Here is a 20,619-nt window from a genome sequence, read left to right on the forward strand (position 1 = left end):
GAGGAAATCTGCATCCAAATGCGATTTTCTCCACAGTCGTTCGGCACATCTCAAGCACCGCTGAAGAAAGCGGGATTGAGGCGTGTGCCAGGGTTGTCGTCGTCTTTGTTGGGTGGTTCGGAGTGTAAGGGAGGCAGTTTCATCCAATGCATTTTTGAGAGTGTTATTGTAAAGTTTGGCAGCCAGATTGGGACAGGAGAGGGAAGAGATAGGGGACTTTAGACTGTCTATGAGTTGCTCAGTGTTGATGGCATGTAGATTTCTGTATGTCTGATACGTAGGGATGACCTGAGGAGGCAGAGAATATTTGATACTAAAGGAGAGAAGGTTGTGGTCAGAAAGCAGGAGAGGAGAGTTAATAAAGTCAGAAACTGAGCAGAGCCGGAAGAAGACCAGGTCAAGCGAATGCCCGTCTTCATGTGTGGGAGAGTTAGTAAGTTGTGACAAACCTAGGGACGAGGTTAAAGATAGAAACTGGGAGGCAGATGGGGAGATTGGGATATCAATGGGGATGTTGAAGTCACCCATGATGAGAGTTGGTGTTTCAGAGGATAGAAATTGTGGAAGCCAGGCAGCAAAATGATCCAGGAATTGGCGGGGTGAGCCATGGGGGGGGGGGGGGGGGGGGGGCGGTAGACAACTGCCACTCTGAGGGAAAAAGGGTGAAAGAGTCTGAGGGTGTGGACTTCAAAGGAGGGGAATGTAGGTGAGGGTACCGGGGAATGACCTGGAAAGTGCAGTGTGGAGAAAGAAGTATACCTACTCCTCCACCCTGCCTGTTCTCAGGTCTGGGGGCATCAGAGAAGTGACCACCATAAGATAGAGCAGCAGGAGAAGCAGTGTCAGACAGGTGTAGCCATGTTTCTGTAAGAGCCAGAAGGTTGAGAGAGTTAGACAGGAATAAGTCATACAAAACAAAAGTCATAGAAAAACTATCATTTTTGACTGAGTTATGACCTACATTACCTTTATGCTAATGAGTTTCTTAATAGACAACTGGGCGTGTCTTACTATATGACCAAGTGGGCGTTGTACAGAGGAGTGTATGACGCTGACCAATCAGTGACTAATCAGCGTCATACACTTCTCCCTATTCATTTACACTGCACTAGCGATATAGTTATATCGTTATGTGCAGCCTCATACACAAACACTAACATTACTGCAGTGTCCTGACAATGACTATACATTACCTCCAGCCAGGACGTGATGTGTATGCAGAATCCTGTCACTTCTGTAGCATCTCTGTGATTTACAGCGCAGCACAGCACAGCGAGATCTCGCTGTGAATGATAGTTTACAGCGTAATCTCGCGAGACTACGCCTGCTATGCTGTAACTTACAGAGAAGTGCAGAGACGTGGTCAGGATTCTGAATAGACATCACGTCCTGGCTGGAGGTAATGTATATTCATTGTCAGGACACTGAAGTAATGTTAGTGTTTGTATGAGGCAGCAGATAGTGATATAGCTATATCGCTATCTGCGGTGTAAATGAATGGAGAGAAGTGCATGACGCTGATTGGTCACTGATTGGTCAGCATCATACACTCCACTGTACAACGCCCACTTGGTCATATAGTAAGACACGCCCAGTTGGGCATTAAGAAACTCATTAGCATAAAGCTAATATAGGTCATAACTCCGTCAAAAATTATCGTTTTTCTAAATAAAAAACACTGCTGTAATCTACATTACGGCGCCGATCACATCATGTACAATATAGGCCACTTATAATGTGGTGACAGAGCCTCTTTAAGAATACTATGGACAGCACACAAGGAAACATTGAGCCTTGAGCGTATAAAGCTCGCATATTCACAGTATAAACATCTACAAACTACATACAGGAGATTGATGGTGAGGCAGTTTCTGTGACTCCTCACACCCCCAGCCACCTCTGGTCTCAGGACAAAATTATAAGGAGTATTATTACCTGGTGCCCTCCAGTTGCCCCCCCCCCTGTGTCGTGGAGCTGCCATTTTAGGGTCCCCACTGTGATGTCTCAAAATGGCCACAGCACTTCTCAGACTGAGTCTAAGACACTCCCTCTGTTCACGGATTGGACACAACTGGACTCGTAGTCTAAGAAGTGCTGCAGCCAATTTAGGACAGCACAGTGGGGACCCTAAAACAGCAGTGTGGCACAACTGGAGGGCACCAGGTCATTTTACTCCATATACACCATCAGATTTAAAATATTGTCCGGGGACTGGCGGGTCTGCTCTTGTATGCGGCAGCCACATTTGGCTTGCAAAATGGGGGTCAGGCCTCAGGGTATAGGTGGGGGTCTCACCCAGGGGCGGACATACCGCATGTGCAGCCGGTGCAGCTGCACAAGGGCCCCGCGTGGGAAGGGGGCCCGTTCCTCTGCTGGCCGACTCAGTTCTCAGCTGCGCGATGCTGAGGACTGAGACAGAGGCCCGTGGACCACTGGCGTAGCTATAGGGGTCGCAGCGGTCGCAATTGCGACCGGGCCCCGAAGCCAGGGGGGCCCACGGCCCCCCGCACCACATCAATAAAAAGTTACTATAGTAACTCGGGCCGCGGGCCCCTGTTACTATAGTAACATACTTTACTTACCTTCCTGGTTCCGGATCGCAGCGGAGGTCCTGACGTCAGGCGCTGTGCGCAGCGCATGACGTCACAGCGCTATGCCGCCGCGCACAGCATCGAGACTACAGAACTCCCGCCGCGGCCGAAGAGGAAGGTAAGATAGCCCTGACTGGCGGGGTCCGACTCCTGGGACCCGCCAATCAGCTGTTTTGAAGGGGCCGCAGCACTCGTACGAGAGCTGCTCCCCTTCATTCCTGTCACTTCATTCCGGTCACACTGTGAATCGGTTTCGGCGATTCACAGTGTGGGCGAGTAGTGAAATGAAGGGGAAGCAGCTCTCGTACGAGTGCTGCGGCCCCTTCAAAACAGCTGATTTGCGGGTCCCGGGCGACACATCAGCTATTGATGGCCTATCCTGAGGATAGGCCATCAATGTTTAGGGACTGCACAACCCCTAAGCCTACGATGTAGCAGGCTTAGGGGGCCCATGAGACAGGATCACAGATTGTGTGATGCTGTCTGCTGGGCCCTGTATCTAAGCCAATCACATGGTAGGCTTAGATACATGGCCCATGCGTGATCCTGTCTGCTGGGCCCTGTATCTAAGCCTACCACACTGTAGGTTTAGATACAGGGCCCCAGCACACAGTAATCTTATACTGTATAAGATTACTGTCTGCTGGACCCTGTATCTAAGCCTACCTTGTGGTAGGCTTAGATACAGGGTCCCACAGACAGTATCACACATGGGCCCTGTATCTAAGCCTTAGGATATGTGCACAGACACTAATTACGTCCGTAAGTGACGGATGTATTTCGGCCGCAAGTACCGGACCGAACACACTGCAGGGAGCCGGGCTCCTAGCGTCGTACTTATGTACGACGCTAGGAGTCCCTGCCTCGCTGTGGGACAACTGTCCTGTACTGTAATCATGTTTTCAGTACGGGACAGTTGTCCTGCAGCGAGGCAGGGACTCCTAGCGTCGTACATAACTATGATGCTAGGAGCCCGGCTCCCTGCAGTGTGTTCGGTCCGGTACTTGCGGCCGAAATACGTCCGTCAATTCCGGACGTAATTAGTGTGTGTGCACATACCCTAACACATGTGTTACTAATCATTTTTTGTGTGTTTTCTTACAGGTTCGGTCGTTGGACTACGGCGGATTCCAGGACTACTTCGATGACAGCTTTTTTTTTTATTAATAAAATGGTTAATGAGGGTTGTGTTTTTTTTTTTTATTTCAATAAAATATTTTTTCTATGTCTTTGTGGTTTTTTTTAAACTATATTACTACCGCCTTAGTAATGGCCGCCGGCTGATTGACAGCATCCATTGCTAAGGCAGGGCTTAGTGTTAGCCGGTGCAGAGGCTAACACTAACCCCCTTTATTACCCCGGTACCCACCGCCACCAGGGGTGCTGGGAAGAGCCGGGTACGATCCAGTACCTGACCATCTGTAGTGATGGTTGGCCACTGGGGTGGCCGCAGGCTGGTATTATCAGGAGGGGAAAGGCCAGATACAGTGGCCCTTCCTACCCTGGTGATGCTAGGCTGCTGCTGCTTTATTGTATCTGGCTGGTTATGAAAATGGGGGGGACGCCACGTCATTTAAAAAATAATTGGAAAGAACGATGTCGGGTCCCCCCCAATTTTCATAACCAGCCAGATACAACACAGCAGCAGCAGGCATCATTACAAGGGTGGGAAGGGCCACTGTTTTTGGCCTTCCCCAGCCTAATACTACCAGCCTGCGGCCACCCCGGTGCCTGCCCGTCACTACAGCTGGTCGGGTACTGGTTTGTACCCGGCTCTTCCCAGTACCCCTGGTGGCGGTGGGTACCGGGGTAATAATGGGGGTTAGTGTAGACTCTGCACCGGCTAACATTAAGCCTCGCCTTAGTAATGGAGGTTGTCAATCAGCCAGCGGCCATTACTAAGGCGGTGATAATAAAGTTTAAAAAGATACAAGCACATAGAAATTTTTTTTATTGAAATAAAAACACAACCCTCATTAACCATTTTATTGAGAATAAAAAAAACGCCGTCATTGAAGTCCTCGTATCCGAAGTCCAACAACCGAACCTGTAAAAAAAACACAAACACACAAAAATAATCAGTAACACATAAAGAAGCAAAATTATTATTCTTACCTTTCCTGGGTCCAGCGCTGGAGCCGCAATGTCAGCGAGCTGGGCCCTGTATCTAATCCTATCATGTGTGATACAGTCTGCTGAGCTGTGTATCTAATCCAATCATGTATGATACTGTGCTGGGCCCTATATCTAATCCGATCATGTGTGATACTGTCTGCTGAGCCACTGTATCTAATCCTATCATGTGTGATACTGTCTGCTGAGCCACTGTATCTAATCCTATAATGTGTGGTACTGTCTGCTGAGCCACTGTATCTAATCCTATCATGTGTGATACTGTCTGCTGAGCCACTGTATCTAATCCTATCATGTGTGGTACTGTCTGCTGAGCCACTGTATCTAATCCTATCATGTGTGGTACTGTCTGCTGAGCCACTGTATCTAATCCTATCATGTGTGATACTGTCTGCTGGGCCACTGTATCTAATCCTATCATGTGTGATACTGTCTGCTGAGCTGTGTATCTAATCCTATCATGTGTGATACTGCCTTCTGAGCCACTGTATCTAATCCTATCATGTGTGATACTGTCTGCTCAGCCACTGTATCTAATCCTATCCATAGTTTATAGGGTCGTAGTGCTATAGATATGCTATGCTGTCTCCTATACACACACTTTTTTTTGGGGCGGACACATATGTATTGGGGCTATTTCCCGGACATTTTAAGCCCTGAGGGTATGTTCACACGGCAGCGTCTGTTACGGCTGAAATTACTGTGCTGTTTTCAGGAGAAAACAGCACCGTAATTTCAGCCGTAATGGCATGTGCAGGCGTCTTTTGCTGCGTCCACTACGGAAGTAATTGAAGCTGGTTTTCCATGGAGTCCATGGAAAACGGCTCCATTTACATCTGAAGAAGTGACAGGCAGTTTTTTACGCGCCGCCTTTCGACAGCGGCGCGTAAAAAAAAATGACCATCGGCACAGAACATCGTAAGACCCATTCAAATGAATGGGCAGATGTTTTCCGACGCTTTTGAGCCGCATTTTCGGATGTAATTCAATGCTAAAACGCCCAAATTACGTCCGTAAATAGTGTGTGTGTGAACCCAGCCTTAGTGACGCCCCGGCTGCTAGTGCTGCATTGTTGGGTCACTTAGGAGACCCAGCGATGCAGCTGAAAGCGGACCGTCGGCCATGAGAAGTTTGCGGGGGGGGGGGGGGGGGCCCTGGCACATTATCTGCACAGGGGCCTTTTGCAGTCTGTGTCCGCCACTGGTCTCACCTATCATACATTTATGGCATTACAAGAGGCCTGAAGACCCGTTCAGAGGACTGAATATTCAACTACTCATTTGGTGACCACTTCTGACAAGAGACGCAGCCTCTCATGACATATTAAGGACATGATCCCCATTTTCTCAGTCCATATTTTTATCTTGATACAAAGTGCACTCCATTCACTGACATTTACACATCACGTAATACAGCGCAGTGTGTAACAATGAGAGGATCACATTACAACTACGTCCTAATGCATAGAAACGACATCCACGTACTCCAGAGTTCTTCCTCTCCCTAGGGGTACAGGTAATATAAGGGAACATAGAGAAGAGCACCTGTTGGCTGGATTCTGTGATCCTTCTCTTCCTCTCCAGCTGAGTGTCACAGGAGACTGACCTCCTTCTCTTCTTCTTCTCTTTGGAGCTCTTTTTGACCCCGGTCATGGCTGCAGAGATGTGCACGTCTGAAGGAGAAGCAGCTGTATACTATGAGGGCTAAGCCGTGGTTGTATCTCTGGAGAACCACTGCACACGAAAACAACCAATTCCCTACATGATAGTCACAGATAGACCTTCACTGTACTCGTTACCACGTTTCCGCCTATCACCGCTCCGCAATTACATGTCCCTAGGGAGATTCCGTACACCGCTTTCACGTAAGGACGTAAATGACGCGCGTAATGAAGAAGCCATGTCAGATGAGGGCAGGATACAAGCGAAGTACTAAACAAGGCACATTTGTATAGGAATATGTGTGTTTATTATAGTTCATAGCTTTAGTGCGACTGAGGTAATCTGAAGCAGCGGAAACCAACCGGGCAGCGCCATTTCCGGTGTTGACAGAGCATCTGGGAACGCGGCATCAAGCAAAAGCTCAAACACGTGACTCGAGCATGGGGGAAAAAAGAGTGAGTGTATATATCTAACCTCGTGCCCAAGAGAATGTATATAAACTAGGGATAGTGGCGGAGGGTACAGCAACCAATCAGGTTAAAGCTCCTACATTTCTGAACCTGGTTGAAAAATGTAAGCAGCGGTCTGATTGGTATTCCTTTGCATTAGTGTGTTTGTTTCTGTTTTTTTAAATCGACCCCGTTTAATGTTTAGAATCCAGGGAAAGACCATAAGGCTTAATTCACACATTGCAGATTTGAATAGTATTTTGAGTATTTTGAAGCCAAAATCAAAAAAGAAGAGACATATAAACCTTTCTACAGTGTTTAGGATTTAGTCCTGATTGTGACTGCCCAATCCTTACCTCATTCAGCCCACACAGTATCATGCTCCCATAGTGCCTTCCTACAGTATAATAACCCCTATAGCTGCCTCCCACACAGTATAATGCCCCATAGTGCCTCCCACACCGTATAATGCCCCCTTAGTTGCCCCCAGTCAATATAATTACCCACAGTACCTAATAATAAAACAAATACTCGCCTAGCCCTGTTCCCTGATTCCTCCGCTCTCTACTATCCGTGGCTCAGCGCAGACAGTCGAGATGTCACTGCATTGTGCCTGTCTGTGCCGAGCGTCTCACGGACGATTCACACAGTGAATGCTGGAGCAGGGAACGATCCCTGCTCCAGCATTGTATTCAAATGTATCCGCGACCTGAGGACACATATACAGTGGACACCAGGACATACCACGGGCTGCCTGAGACAGCTGGACACCGGCCGGCATTTAGGACTGTTCCGCTGACTCCAGGACGGTTAGAAAGTATACAATGTGTGAATGAGGACTAAGGAATTTCTGACGTTGGCGCTATTTTAGTTTCAGTATTTTTTTTTTTCAGACCTCATTCACATGGCTCTCATGCTATACATAGGCACAGTTTCTGCCGTGTATGATGCTGCGCATAATGGAGCTATTATCTCTTAGGCCCCATGCAAACGTCCATAGTTTTTATCCACAATTGCGGTTGATACTGACCCGTTCATTTCTATTGGCCACGGACACCTTTCCGTATATTTATGGATGTGTCTGGGTCGTAGAAATGAGCCGCAAAAAATTGGACATGTCCTATATTTTGTATTTACGGACCATGCTCCTATACTTTATAATGTGAGCCCGGTCCGCAAATGCGGATGACACGCAGTGGCTCGTCCGTGTAGTATTTACTGACTGGAAATACTGCACGGACGTGTGCATGGGGCCTAAGTAGCGTTGCTTTTTAGAGAATTGCTCTGCTTTTAGCATTGCTTTTGGAGCGGAATTGTCGAATGGACCATGTCACATATGGAATCAGACTGAAAAAGCCTCAATGTGAAATTGGATATAAGGACAGTAGGTCCCCATAAAAGTCTCCGTGGGATACAATCCATTTGAATAAATGTTATGTAATGCAAGATTTTCCCTGCAGAATATGTGGTGGCCGGCAGCCTGTCCTGGCTATATTAGTAGGTCGGCATTTAGATCACAAAACCCCTAGATTACCCCTGATGCTTCCCGGATTCTAACGCTGTGCATAGCTGTACATATGTCCCATAAATGAAATCCGTTACCAAATATTTACTCTATATTAGAATATTTGTCCAAAAGCACCATGCATTAATAAGATACTTTGCTACAACCACATATTTCTCCATGTAATATGATTCCAAACTGTTGCGAAATAAACAATTTTTTAAAGGGTAATTCTACCTAAATTTATCTTCTGCCACAATATAATGTAACACTAGTCCGGGTACATGAAGCCAGAACACCACTAATTCCCAAAATAAATGGACCGTGTTTTTTTTTTAAGGCTAGGTTCACGCTTGAAGGGACTTTTTTTTTTTTTTTGTATTAAAAAAAAAAAAAAAAAAGTTCCTGTCGCTATGTATCTTTAAACTCAATTACTCAATCTTTAAACTCAAACTGAATTAGTATTGGTCAATGGAAGATGGATTAAAAAGATATACAAACAAACGGCATGAATACCTAGGCTAGATCTGTTACAAGTACTGTCCGGCTCCAAGGGGGGAATTGACCAACTTTTCCTCTATTTTGGCGTAGAAAAGTCGCTAAAAGGCCCAAAAACCGCAATTTGCGTTGAAAACTGCGACATTTTAGCATTTTATATCACCCTCGGTACTTTTGGAAAAAGGATGTGTCTTACAAAAGGGGCAGGCGTAGATTTCACTCTGGGGCATAGCAAGCTGGAGGCCTTGTAAAACCCCCATTAAAAAAAGTATACTTACCTCACCGCTCCTCTCGGGGTCTGCTCTGGCCCCCTCCGCATTCTGCAGTTCATACAACGTACTGATGTTGGGCAGCGTCAGGATGTTGTATGTGATGCATGACTCAGGGTGTTGGGAGCTGCATCGCACGTAAGGCCCTGACACAGCTCTTTGTAAAAGCTGCGGCCTGTAGTAAGAGCCTGAGGGGACCCGGTGTGGAGAACTAAAGAGGTGAGTATAACTTTTTTTTTCTTTATTTTATAGCATGACCATCGGTAAGATGCATCAAATTTATTGGGGGCCGTGCGCCACTTAATAAATCTGTTGCATTTTACTTCAGTGGAGCAGAAAGCCAAGACTGGTGAATGAAATGGCATTTTTTGTAAATCTAACCCTAGTGTTTTTTGTTTTTTTTATTACCCTCTCTGCAGCGTCCCTCTCCACCTTTACTAATTTTCTCTTGACCTCAGAAATCCCTTTCAAAATTAACCCTCGCATCACTGCCTTTGCCCCCTAGTGTTTAAAGTCTCAGGACAGTTTCAAAGTGGTTTGGAATCTCTCATTTCTCAACACCACTTCCATGTCTATAGCCCCTTTAGGCTGGGTTCCCACGTAATGTAAACGCTGTAGAATTTCCGGCGGAATTTACAGTAGCCGCAAAGTGGATGAGATTTAGAAAATCTCATGCCCCCGCTGCGAAGAAATAATGCAGCGCAAACGTTAATAAATTGCCCTGCGGTGCAGAATTTAAATCATTCAAAAATTCATACCTACCCAGAACTCCCTGCTTCTTAATCTAGTCCGTGCTCCTGGGATGACGTTTCATCCCATGTGACTGCTGCAGCCAATCACAGGCTGTAGCATTCACATGGGCTGTAGCATCATCCAGGGAGGGTGGAGCAGACGGCAAAGGAGGGACACATCACCAGGACAACGGCCATGGTAAGTATGAACTTTTTATTTTTCGGACGTAACATGCTGCGGGTTCCAGGTTGGATACGGGCTGGGGCTACACAACATCTAGCTACATGCAATTCGCAGACAAATCACGAGGTGACTGACACAACCTCAACATAACGCTCAAGGGTCGTGACTGTACGGTTTTCAGTCACTGTAAGACAGAGATGCAATATTCTCTACTGCATATATGATCTGGCAGTTGGGTCTTCAGGTAACCATACATCTCTGTGTATGGTGGAGTCCTGACTCTCGGCAGATGTCAGGGGAGAGATCCCACATGCCCGATCCTTTTGTTTGCAAGGAGATAAGCTGCTGCCAATTGAGAACGCATGCACGCTTGGCCGAGCGTGCGTGTGTACGGGGGAGTCGGCAGGAAGAACTGTCGGCCGAATGATCGTTTAGCTGACCGCTATCTGACATGTATTGCCAGTTTTACTGGGCCCATGTACTGTTGCAAGGTTTTCTGACCATCAGATCTGTCATAAGTCATATAGTAACTGTGGAGGCCTCATACCCTCATCAATTTCAAAAACAATGTTGTCCTTTCAGTGGAGTTGTGTGTAGTAGCATTATGATATACTATATTTACCAAATATTTTGCCTAAGTTTTCCTACTGTACTCATGACATTTCTTACTTTTCTCTCAGGAACCCCTACTTCTTCCTCAGGTACCCATAATCCGCCTTCCTAGGCCGCCATCACCTTCTGGATGTGGCTTTGATCCATCGTCACAGCGAGCTTTGGCCCATCGTATCCCTGATGCCCATCAGAAAATTCGGTCTAATCTACGCCTGCATTTTCTCCGCAGCCTTATTGCCTCTTCGGGCTGTCCAGTCACATTCACACTTTACCAGCGTGTCACCGTTTCTGCTGAGCGGTTTAATGTCTGTGACATAGAGGGACATAATTTCCAGGTGTCTAACCTCCAAACACCTCTAGGTGTGCAAAAAGAAGCGCTAATTCGTGGGCCAGATATTATTTCTTACTCCTTTCATCTGTAAGGGACTGCTGTAGTCTACTTTTCTATGGGCATAATGAATTTAAGAACGCTGTTGTATGACGGAATGATGCTGTGCAATTACACATGTACAACCAGCTACCAAAGGTGCAGTGTTTTATTTCAGCATTGCATACTGCGTTTTGAGGAAAAGCTTCTAGTTGCAGACGGCTATACCATTTGCACAGACCCATAGCATGGGGCACATACTGCACTGTGGGTGTGTAATACAGACCTATAGACTCAGTGTGTGCCTCCATAAAGAAGTGTATTCTCCCCAGGAAGCAATACCCCTGTAGGATGGCATCATGTGGCACTGGATTCAGGATCTAGAATGCGTAGGGGAAGAGCTATACAAAGCTGTGCACCTGGGCAGGATGGGTTTTCAGTCTACTACAAGTAATGTTTTATTATGCAATAAATGAACTCTTCCTATGCATAATGCGTGGGTCTTGGAATAGACATGGATTTGTCTTGGTATAAATATCTTGTAGATCTGCAGTAAATCCTCCGTAACAAAAAGTATCTTTCCTATGTTCTATTAAATCTGGAATGTGACTGCAGTTACTGAAAACAGAGTACATTTTCTAGGGGGCAGTTGACGCTCTTATAAAAAGGGGCCACAAGTGCAGTATAAATGTAACACTAGGTAAAGAACATTTATGTATTGTGCTACATAGAAGGGGGATACTTGCCAAATAAAACTGTACAATATTCTTCCAAAAGATTTCTACTTGTCCAAGTAATCCTTTAAGCGGATAGCTGCATTTACCCTCCACGGTATCCCCATCTGACACTATCCTAGCCTTACCAGCAGTGTCACATCTAGTGGCCTTGCCTCAAAAATCACTGGATTTCTTCCATCGGGAGGACAGGATATTGTGGATGGTGATGACTTGACTTCTTTGTGAACCAGATTCTAGATTGACCTGAAATTGGTACCATCCTTCCAAAATGTCAGGAGTGTTCAATTAAATAGTGATAGTAAGGAGTTTCTATATGTACATTCAGTTTTCTATTTGGAGGTCAGTGGAGACTGACTGGGAATAATGACAGTCTCCAGATGGTCCAGAACCGCAAACTCACATTGTGAAGGACCTGTATGGGGTTTTGACTTAGGCCCTAGTCACATGAGCGGATTTCACGTCCGTGTTACGTGCGTTAAAACAACGGCCGTCATATAGACCTATGCAATTTAATGGGGCCATTCAGTATTTTGTCCGCTGCGTGAAACTCATCGCTTGTGCATTTTTGCGCATCACACACCCATTGAAGTCAATGGGTGCATGAAAACCACGGACAGCACACATACATCATACGTGTGCTGTGTCATTCATGCAACAGTTGCTAAAGAAATGGAGAAAAAGAAACGCCTTCAGTTTTTTGCGGACGTAAAAAATGCAGACCAGCACCGCACACACACGTCACATGGAACCACGCTGCGTTTTTTACACGCAAAACTGACCCGTTCGGGTGAATAAGGTCTTAAGTTGAGGCATCATTTCTATACAGGGTTGTAAAGAACTCTAAAGTTGGTGATGGCATACAGTTAGGGGTGGCTTTGGTACTGTACCTGGCATCATCGCTGACCCTGATAAATCAGTATTGTTCAAAGACTTGTATTCCTGTTTTTGAATGAGCCTTCAAGCATTGCATGGCGATTCATACATAAGCGCTTAAAGGTAGGTTTTCTCACCCAATCTCCATAAAGAGTAAAAAAAACAAAAACCACTGAGCTGACAACATAACTTTCAGTGCAAAAATTTATTTAAGTCAATTTGTATTTTATAGACTAGACAGACTTTCAGCATTCAATCCACAGCATTCAGTGTATTCATAGTATGAAAAAAAATATGCTGCAGGATCTGCCTTTTTCCACTGGTGGTAAAGAAAAAACAAACTTTAAAGTGTATTTAAAAGCAGCCTGCAGCACTCATTAACTTTGGCTGGTTCTGTGACAGACATGTATTTCTTAATCTGAGAGTCCACTCCCAGGGACTTGGCTAACTGCACGGCATTGAGATCCTCGCTGATCAGTGTCCCGAGCGCCACGAGAAGTCTAAAGCCAGCTTCGAGGTCTTGCACCACTTCCAGAACTGTACTGATCGCGGACAGACATTGGGCTTTCCCTTCTAAGTCACTTAATCTATGTAAACAGATGGAATAGTTGAGGATCAGCGTGGACAGAGCGATGTGGACGTTCTTATTGGAAACGGATTTGACTGCAATCGCTTTTGTTATTACAGTGTCTCTTTGCGACATCATAAGCTTTGCACCTGCCTCAAATGAAAAACAATTGCATAATGTCCGAAGAACGAGCAGTTGATTGGCTTGTTTGCCGCCGGGCCGCATTATTTGGAAGAGGTAGTCGGTGAACGCACTTCCTTCTCTTTCACTGCAGAACATTTCATTGACCGTAGGGTTTCTGACAGCTAAACGAAGAATGTCTAAGGCTGGAAACACAATATCTGGAGTGGAAATAGAAGAGAAATTATTTTAATGTTTTGCATTTTATACAAATCACAACAAAAATCAGTTATGCAAAGCCGACATCCTTTATGGGAGCTGTAATGGTGCCCATAATGGATGTCATCCACATTTCCCAGAAACGGGTACATTATGGTTATTAGTGATTTTATTTTCTAGGGAAATACTCTTTAATTTACAGTAATATACATTACAAAGTATATATGGCGCCCAACAGAAAATCTGCAGCAGATTACAAATCTGAGCAAAATCGCATCCGCATGCTGCAGAACAGTTTCCGCACAGATATCAGCATGCTCATTCAATTGCAGATGTTCACAGCAGATTTCACCCGTTTCAATGTAGAAGGGGTCAAATCCACTGTAAATTTGTACGTGTGGATTTGCTGTGGAAAAGTCTGCCACAGAGCCCTAATTCATCATTGTGCACACATAGTATACACAACAGATCTGCTATAGATTAACTCCTTAACGACCGCCCACCGTCTTTTGACTTCAGGCGGTGCAGGTCCCCAGCCTACAACAACGTCTTTTGGCGTCTATGTAGTTGAGGCTGATGAGCGCTCGTGTGCTCATCCTCTGAGCAGCAGCCTCCTGAATACAGCTGGGGTGGGAAAACAATCGGACTCCAGCTGTTTAACCCTTTGATTGCCACAGTCCGTGACCGCGGCATGATCAAAGGAAATTCCACCCTTTGATCGCATCACCGGGTGATGCGATCAAACACCGGGGAATCCCTCTACAGTCAGCCTTGGAGACCAAGAAAGGACCCCAGAGCTGTCTGTTCCGTTTGCCTGCTGTTTGGACACACTATGCGCTGCCCGATCAGAAGCCTGTGTCATAGTGACACAGTATGATGTATTAGCATACAGGAGTATGCTAATACATTATAAGTAAAAAATAAAGTTATCCCTTAATGGGATTTTAAAAAAAAAGTAACAAAATGAATAAATAAAAAAAAAAAAAACACCGAAAAAAAGCATTATTTTGCATAAAATATTTTATTGCCCCTACACTAAATAAAAACAAAAAACCTACACCTATTAGGTATCTATACGACCGTAATAACCTGAAGAATTAATCTAATGGGTTTAGTTAGCGTGAAACATGAACGGGATAAAAAAATAAAACAAGAAAAACAATGCCAAGAATCGCTTTTTCCTATATTCACGCCGTAAAAAAAAATATCTTACCCCCAAACTGTGGGGAAAAAAAATACTATTTCTGTTGCATAAAACAAGGCCTCATACAGCCACGTCAATGAAAAAATAAAAATGTTATGGCTGCTCAAAGGCAGAGAGGCAAAAATAGAAAAATTTAGCTGGTCTTTTCAGGCCCGGTCTTTAAGGGGTTAAAACTATACATGATACTAAAAACATGATTTTACACACAAAGCTGCAGCTATATAAGTCCACTGGGCTTTGTCAACTTCCCAATGGATTTTCATGAAAAAAGAAGGTAGAGGTCATTATTTAAAGAGAACCTGTCACTAGGTCATATAAGTTGAACAGGTTAACTGACCTGAATATCGCGGTCTCCCTGATTCCAGTGTTGTTTTTTGTTTGTTCCTTGTACCCTCCCGTTCCAGAGATATGGCCCACTGTTGTGTTTGCTCCCTGTGTGCTAATTTGCTGTAGTTAGCCAACAGGGAGTGAACCATCCTCAAGCTGCCTCGTGTTGATTGGTCAGCATCAGAGGCAGGGAAGCTAGCTCCACCCCGCTGGTGAACTACATCAAATTAGCATAAAGGGAGCTAACACACCAGTGGGCCATATTTCTTGGAATGAGGGGGTCCAGAAAAAAAAAAAAATCGGCACTGAAATCGGAAACTGCGTTATTCCGGTCAGATAACCAGTCTATCTTATATGACCTAGTGACAGGTCCTCTTTAAATAAAGTGATCCACAGTATAATAGATGAATGAACATGGTGGGTTACGTGAAAATCTGATTTAAGTTTATAATGGCTTTACTGCAAAACTCAGAATACATTTAGAAATTAGACATCAGGGTGGCATTACTTTATAGAGGAATTTAAACAAGAACCAACATTTTTACTAGTGTAAATCCTTGTAAAGCAAATATACCTTCAGGCCATTTGACAGCCCTCCACAATGTGTCTACTTGTTGAGCGGTGACCGTTTCTCTTGCGGTATTAACAACTAAGGACAGCAGCTTGTCAAGTCTGATTAAGTCATCCTCAGGCATTCTGTATTCTTCAGGAGCGCACTCGTTCAGTTCTTTAATCTTACCTATTTGCAATTAAAGACATTTCACAATATAACAATACATGTTAATGATCTGCTTAACATTCGACTGGAGAAGTCATTGTAAGGCCTCATTTACACGAACGTAATATACGCGCGTGCGACGCGCGTGCTTTGCACGCATGTCGTACGCACCTATATTAGTCAATGGGGCAGTTTAGACGATGCGTGAATTGCGCTCAGCGCGTGTGCGCAGAAAAAAACTCACGACATGTTCTATAATCGTGCGTTTTTCGCGCACTCACGCACCCATTGAAGTCAATGGGTGCGTGAAAACCACGCATGCCGCACGGAAGCACTTCCGTGCGAACTGCGTGATTCGCGCAAGAGCTGTCAAACTCCTGAATGTAAACAGAAAAGCACCACGTGCTTTTCTGTTTACAAACATCCAAACGGAGTGTCAAATTCGAGATGAGCGCACCGAACTTCACCGGGTTCGGCCATACTCGTTTTGACCGAAACCGGTAAAAAATGTTCGGGTACGCGACGTCAGGAGACAGTCACTGTCCACGGTGCTGAAAGCGTTAAACTGGTTCAGCACCATGGACAGTGACTTCCGCTCCGAAAATCCATGAACCTGTAAAAAAAAAAAAGACGTTCTGACTTACCGATAACTCCGGTCCGACCTCCCGGGATGACAGTTCAGGCCAAGTGACAGCTGCAGCCAATCACAGGCCAAGCACAGGCTGCAGCCAATCACAGGCTGCAGCGGTCTCATGGACTGCGGCGTCATCCTGGGAGGTGGGGCCGGATGACGAGAGGGACGCGTCACCAAGGCAACGGCCGGGAGCCCGGACTGGGGGAAGCAGGAAGTTCATGGTAAGTATGAAAGTCTTTTTTTATTCACAGGTTGGTGTATATTGTGTTCGGCATTCACTGTCGAGGGTGCTGAAAGAGTTACTGCCGATCAGTTAGCTCTTTCAGCACCTTGGACAGTGACGGGCGTCAACTAGCCTCATCTCTATGATGGCGGCTGCGCGAAAATCACGCAGCCGCGCATCATACACGGATGACACACGGAGCTGCCAAGTGCCTTTTGCGCGCGCAAAACGCAGCGTTTTTTGCGCGCGCAAAACGCACACGCTCGTGTAAATGAGGCCTAACCAACTGATTAATACTGCCAGGAATTATGTAAAGTGACTTGTGAACACAACAGGGGCTTTCTGGCATTTAAACAAAAATAGAAAATGAAGCTGGATTCCTTGTTTCATATAGAGTTAAGGGAGGGGGGGGGGGGGTCGGACCACAACCCACCAGCTATTGATGGCCTGGAAAACCCCTTTAATCTAGGTTTACTTAAAGAGGCTCTGTCACCAGATTTTGCAACCCCTATCTGCTATTGCAGCAGATCGGCGCTGCAATGTAGATTACAGTAACGTTTTTATTTTTAAAAAACGAGCATTTTTGGCCAAGTTATGACCATTTTCGTATTTATGCAAATGAGGCTTGCAAAAGTACAACTGGGCGTGTTGAAAAGTAAAAGTACAACTGGGCGTGTATTATGTGCGTACATCGGGGCGTGTTTACTACTTTTACTAGCTGGGCTTTCTGAAGAGAAGTATCATCCACTTCTCTTCAGAACGCCCAGCTTCTGGCAGTGCAGATCTGTGACGTCACTCACAGGTCCTGCATCGTGTCGGCACCAGAGGCTACAGATGATTCTGCAGCAGCATCAGCGTTTGCAGGTAAGTCGATGTAGCTACGGTACTTACCTGCAAACGCTGATGCTGCTGCAGAATCAACTGTAGCCTCTGGTGCCGACACGATGCAGGACCTGTGAGTGACGTCACAGATCTGCACTGTCAGAAGCTGGGCGTTCTGAAGAGAAGTGGATGATACTTCTCATCAGAGCGCCCAGCTAGTAAAAGTAGTAAACACGCCCAGTTGTACTTTTACTTTTCAACACGCCCAGTTGTACTTTTGCAAGCCTCATTTGCATAAATACGAAAATGGTCATAACTTGGCCAAAAATGCTCGTTTTTAAAAAATAAAAACGTTACTGTAATCTACATTGCAGCACCGATCTGCTGCAATAGCAGATAGGGGCTGCAAAATCTGGTGACAGAGCCTCTTTAAGGCAATAGAGTTTTCAATTAGGCAGATGTCTGAAAAGTTAAGGTCCTTTTACATGGGCAGATATACTCCCCGGTAAACAAGCGTCGTTTGACAATACAGCATGTCAATTGGCACTCGTTTGCTCCATATTAACGAAGCAATGGTCGGAATGTATGGGGACGAACAATCGTTACTTCGATCATTCATCCCCATACAGTTACATCTTGTCGGCAGCACATCCCCTGTATTTTTCTGGCCACATAAAAGATCCGATCAGCCGACAAACAAGTGTTTGCTTGTTTGTTGGCTGATTGTTGCCTTGTTTCCACAGGGCAATGATTGGGAACGAGTTTACGAATGCTCGTTCACCTGATCGTTGACCAGTGTAAGGACATTGGTATCAGTTCTGTAAAGGCCCGTTTAATTGGCCAGTGTAAGGCTTCATTCACATATCCATTAGGGCTCCGTTCCGACGGAATGGAGCCCTGACTGACACAAACAGAAACTTAGCTGTGCAAGGGTTCCGTCGTTTTGACAGAATCAATACCGTACTCTACTATGGTATTCATTCCGTTAAAACGACGGAACCCTTGCACAACGGAGACAAACTGAAACCATTGTCACCGGATCAGTCACCAATTTAAATCAATGGTGATGGAAACGGAAACCTACGGTTTCAGTTTGTGTCTGTCAGGGCTCCGTTCCGATGGAAAGCTCCGTCGGAACGGAGCCCTAGCGCAGATGTGAACGAAGCCTAAATGCAGTAAAAAAATCTGCAAACAATAAAATGATTGTTAATCTTGAGTAATCTGGTTTTAACCCCTTGGAGACACAGGCAATTTGAGTTTTTTCATTTTCGTTTTTTCCTCCCCCGCCTTCCTAAAGCCATAACCTCATTTTTTGGGGGGATTTTGTTGTTACGGCGTCCTTCAGGCGGTAAAAACTACATGTGCACCTTACTCTACAGGTTGATACGATTACGGCGATAACAAATTTATATGTTTTGTTATACGTTTTACCACTTTAAAAAAAAAGCTATTTAGCAGTTTCACTGATACCATTTTGGGGTATATGCTTTTTGATCACTTTTTATTTCATTTTTTTGGAGAGCTAAGGTGACCAAAAAACAGCAATTTGTGTATTTTATATACATTTTTTTTACGACGTTCACTGAGCGAGTTAAACTACATTGTTATAGTTCAGACTTTTACGGACACGGCAATACCAGTTGTGTTAAAAAAAAGTTAACATTGATTTAGGGAAAAAATGGGAAAAAGGTGTTTTTTTGTTTTGTTTTTTAACACTTTTTTTTTTTGGAACATAAAACTAAAAATGATTTAACAGTTTTTTACTTTGTTTATTAGTCCCCCTAGTGGACTTGAACCAGGGATCCATCGCTTGCATGATATACTGCAATACTAATGTATTGCAGTATATCGTGATACTGACAGTCTCCTTTGAAGACCTGACAACCATTGTCACACGCGATGGCATGTTTGAGGGGGGGTCCCCCTGATTCTAACAATTGAAATGCCGCGGTCACGATTGACCGCGGCATTTAAGGTGTTAAACGGGCGGAATCAAAGTGATCTTTGATTTCGCCCGTTGGAGTGAGGTGTTGGCTGTATAACACAGACGTCACCCGCGCTCCATACTTCCCCTTGGCCACATTTCAGTAATAGTAAGTCATATGTCGCCAAGGAGTTAAGGGTATATTCACACGATTAGGTTTTTTTAATGCAATTTTGTGATAATTGGTCATTAATTTTGGTCAGCATTTGTAAGTCCATAGCACAGAATAGTTACAAATCTTTGCATTATACCTTTTCTCAATGTAGGTTCCACTTCTGGTTTATAATTACTGTAGCAAAATACTGACAAATACTGTAGTCTGAATGAAGTCTCAGATTGAGGATTTTGTGATGCAGTTTAGACCTAGTCTAGTCTAATGGTCTTCTTATTGTGACCATTCACATGTAACAGTTCATGATTTGATCATAGTAATAACTACAAAGTATAAACCCAGCTTAATTTCTACCTAAAACCAGAAGTTTTAGAACAGTTGTCAAACTTTGTTTTTTTTTAGAGAAGGCGGCCATTTTTGCACAAGCGACAACAGGAAGTGCAGACATATTGGTTGCCACTTTTAAATCTGCTTTTCAGAAACTTTGTGTAAAAAAATAAACACTATCTGCATTTTTCTAGTACAGGCATATGTTCAGTTAGTAGTGGTGCAACATGATCTGGTCCTGTACAATATAAAACTTGATATGACTTTACTTGCTTGATATGTTATATAGCAGGCTAAAACATTGTAATTATATACTATAAATTCTAAAATAACAGAACCGATAAAAACAAGGGGACATATACAAAAACACCGAAAAAGGCCATACTTACAAATGGACACAGCCAGGTCAGAAACGCTGATGAAGGAGTGAGCAGGTGCTTTAAATAATAATAGCCACTCCCACTAGTCTTGAGGGGAGTGGTGTGTGTGGTGCATGGGATGTGTAGTAAGAAATAATAAATGAATAGTGTGTGTGCGCAAGTGTAATACTATAAGTGAAATATAGGGGGCAGTAATGAGTGAAGTGCCTCAATAGAAATAAATGGATAATGGGGTGCAAATGTGTGAAACATGGAGGGATAGTGTGTACGTGATGAGGCACAAGGTGTATAGCCAGGTAGAAGCCTATTTGTGACGCCTTGATAGTTCATAGAGCGGGCTACCCTGCTTGCTATGCCAAAAATTCTAAAATA

The 20,619-nt window shown here is 44.7% G+C and overlaps 3 protein-coding genes across 6 annotated transcripts in view; 1 reads left to right on the forward strand and 2 right to left on the reverse strand.

Moving 5' to 3' along the window:
- The window catches only part of CAAP1 (caspase activity and apoptosis inhibitor 1), a 56,536-nt gene extending 49,842 nt beyond the window's left edge, over nt 1-6,694 (reverse strand). Inside the window, exon 1 of one of the 2 annotated variants that reach the window (XM_075826401.1) lies at nt 6,269-6,694. In XM_075826401.1, the coding sequence (XP_075682516.1) occupies nt 6,269-6,376 (108 nt within the window). In that variant the 5' untranslated portion in view covers nt 6,377-6,694. The remainder of the gene's footprint in view (nt 1-6,268) is intronic. The other variant, XM_075826391.1, reaches the window with a different exon arrangement.
- Nucleotides 5,960-11,157, forward strand: GEMIN7 (gem nuclear organelle associated protein 7). 2 transcript variants are annotated; one of them, XM_075826414.1, is made up of 2 exons: nt 5,960-6,840; nt 10,701-11,157. In XM_075826414.1, exons 1-2 carry the CDS (start codon nt 6,826-6,828, stop codon nt 11,052-11,054), a joined length of 369 nt encoding a protein of 122 aa, XP_075682529.1. In that variant the 5' UTR covers nt 5,960-6,825; the 3' UTR covers nt 11,055-11,157. The 2 variants fall into 2 exon arrangements, with proteins under 2 accessions (XP_075682529.1, XP_075682538.1); XM_075826423.1 differs by lacking the exon at nt 5,960-6,840 and adding an exon at nt 9,966-10,035.
- Nucleotides 11,158-12,799: 1,642 nt separating this feature from the next.
- PLAA (phospholipase A2 activating protein) overlaps nt 12,800-20,619 on the reverse strand; it is a 33,801-nt gene continuing 25,981 nt past the window's right edge. For both annotated transcript variants that reach the window (XM_075826444.1, XM_075826434.1), the window contains exons 13-14: nt 15,622-15,786; nt 12,800-13,518 (exon numbers count right to left, since the gene is read on the reverse strand). In XM_075826444.1, coding sequence (XP_075682559.1) covers nt 12,953-13,518; nt 15,622-15,786 — 731 coding nt within the window. In that variant the 3' untranslated portion in view covers nt 12,800-12,952. The remainder of the gene's footprint in view (nt 13,519-15,621; nt 15,787-20,619) is intronic.

The sequence above is a fragment of the Rhinoderma darwinii genome, chromosome 1, assembly GCF_050947455.1.
Source record: "Rhinoderma darwinii isolate aRhiDar2 chromosome 1, aRhiDar2.hap1, whole genome shotgun sequence".
In the NCBI taxonomy this organism is placed as follows: Eukaryota; Metazoa; Chordata; class Amphibia; order Anura; family Rhinodermatidae; genus Rhinoderma; species Rhinoderma darwinii.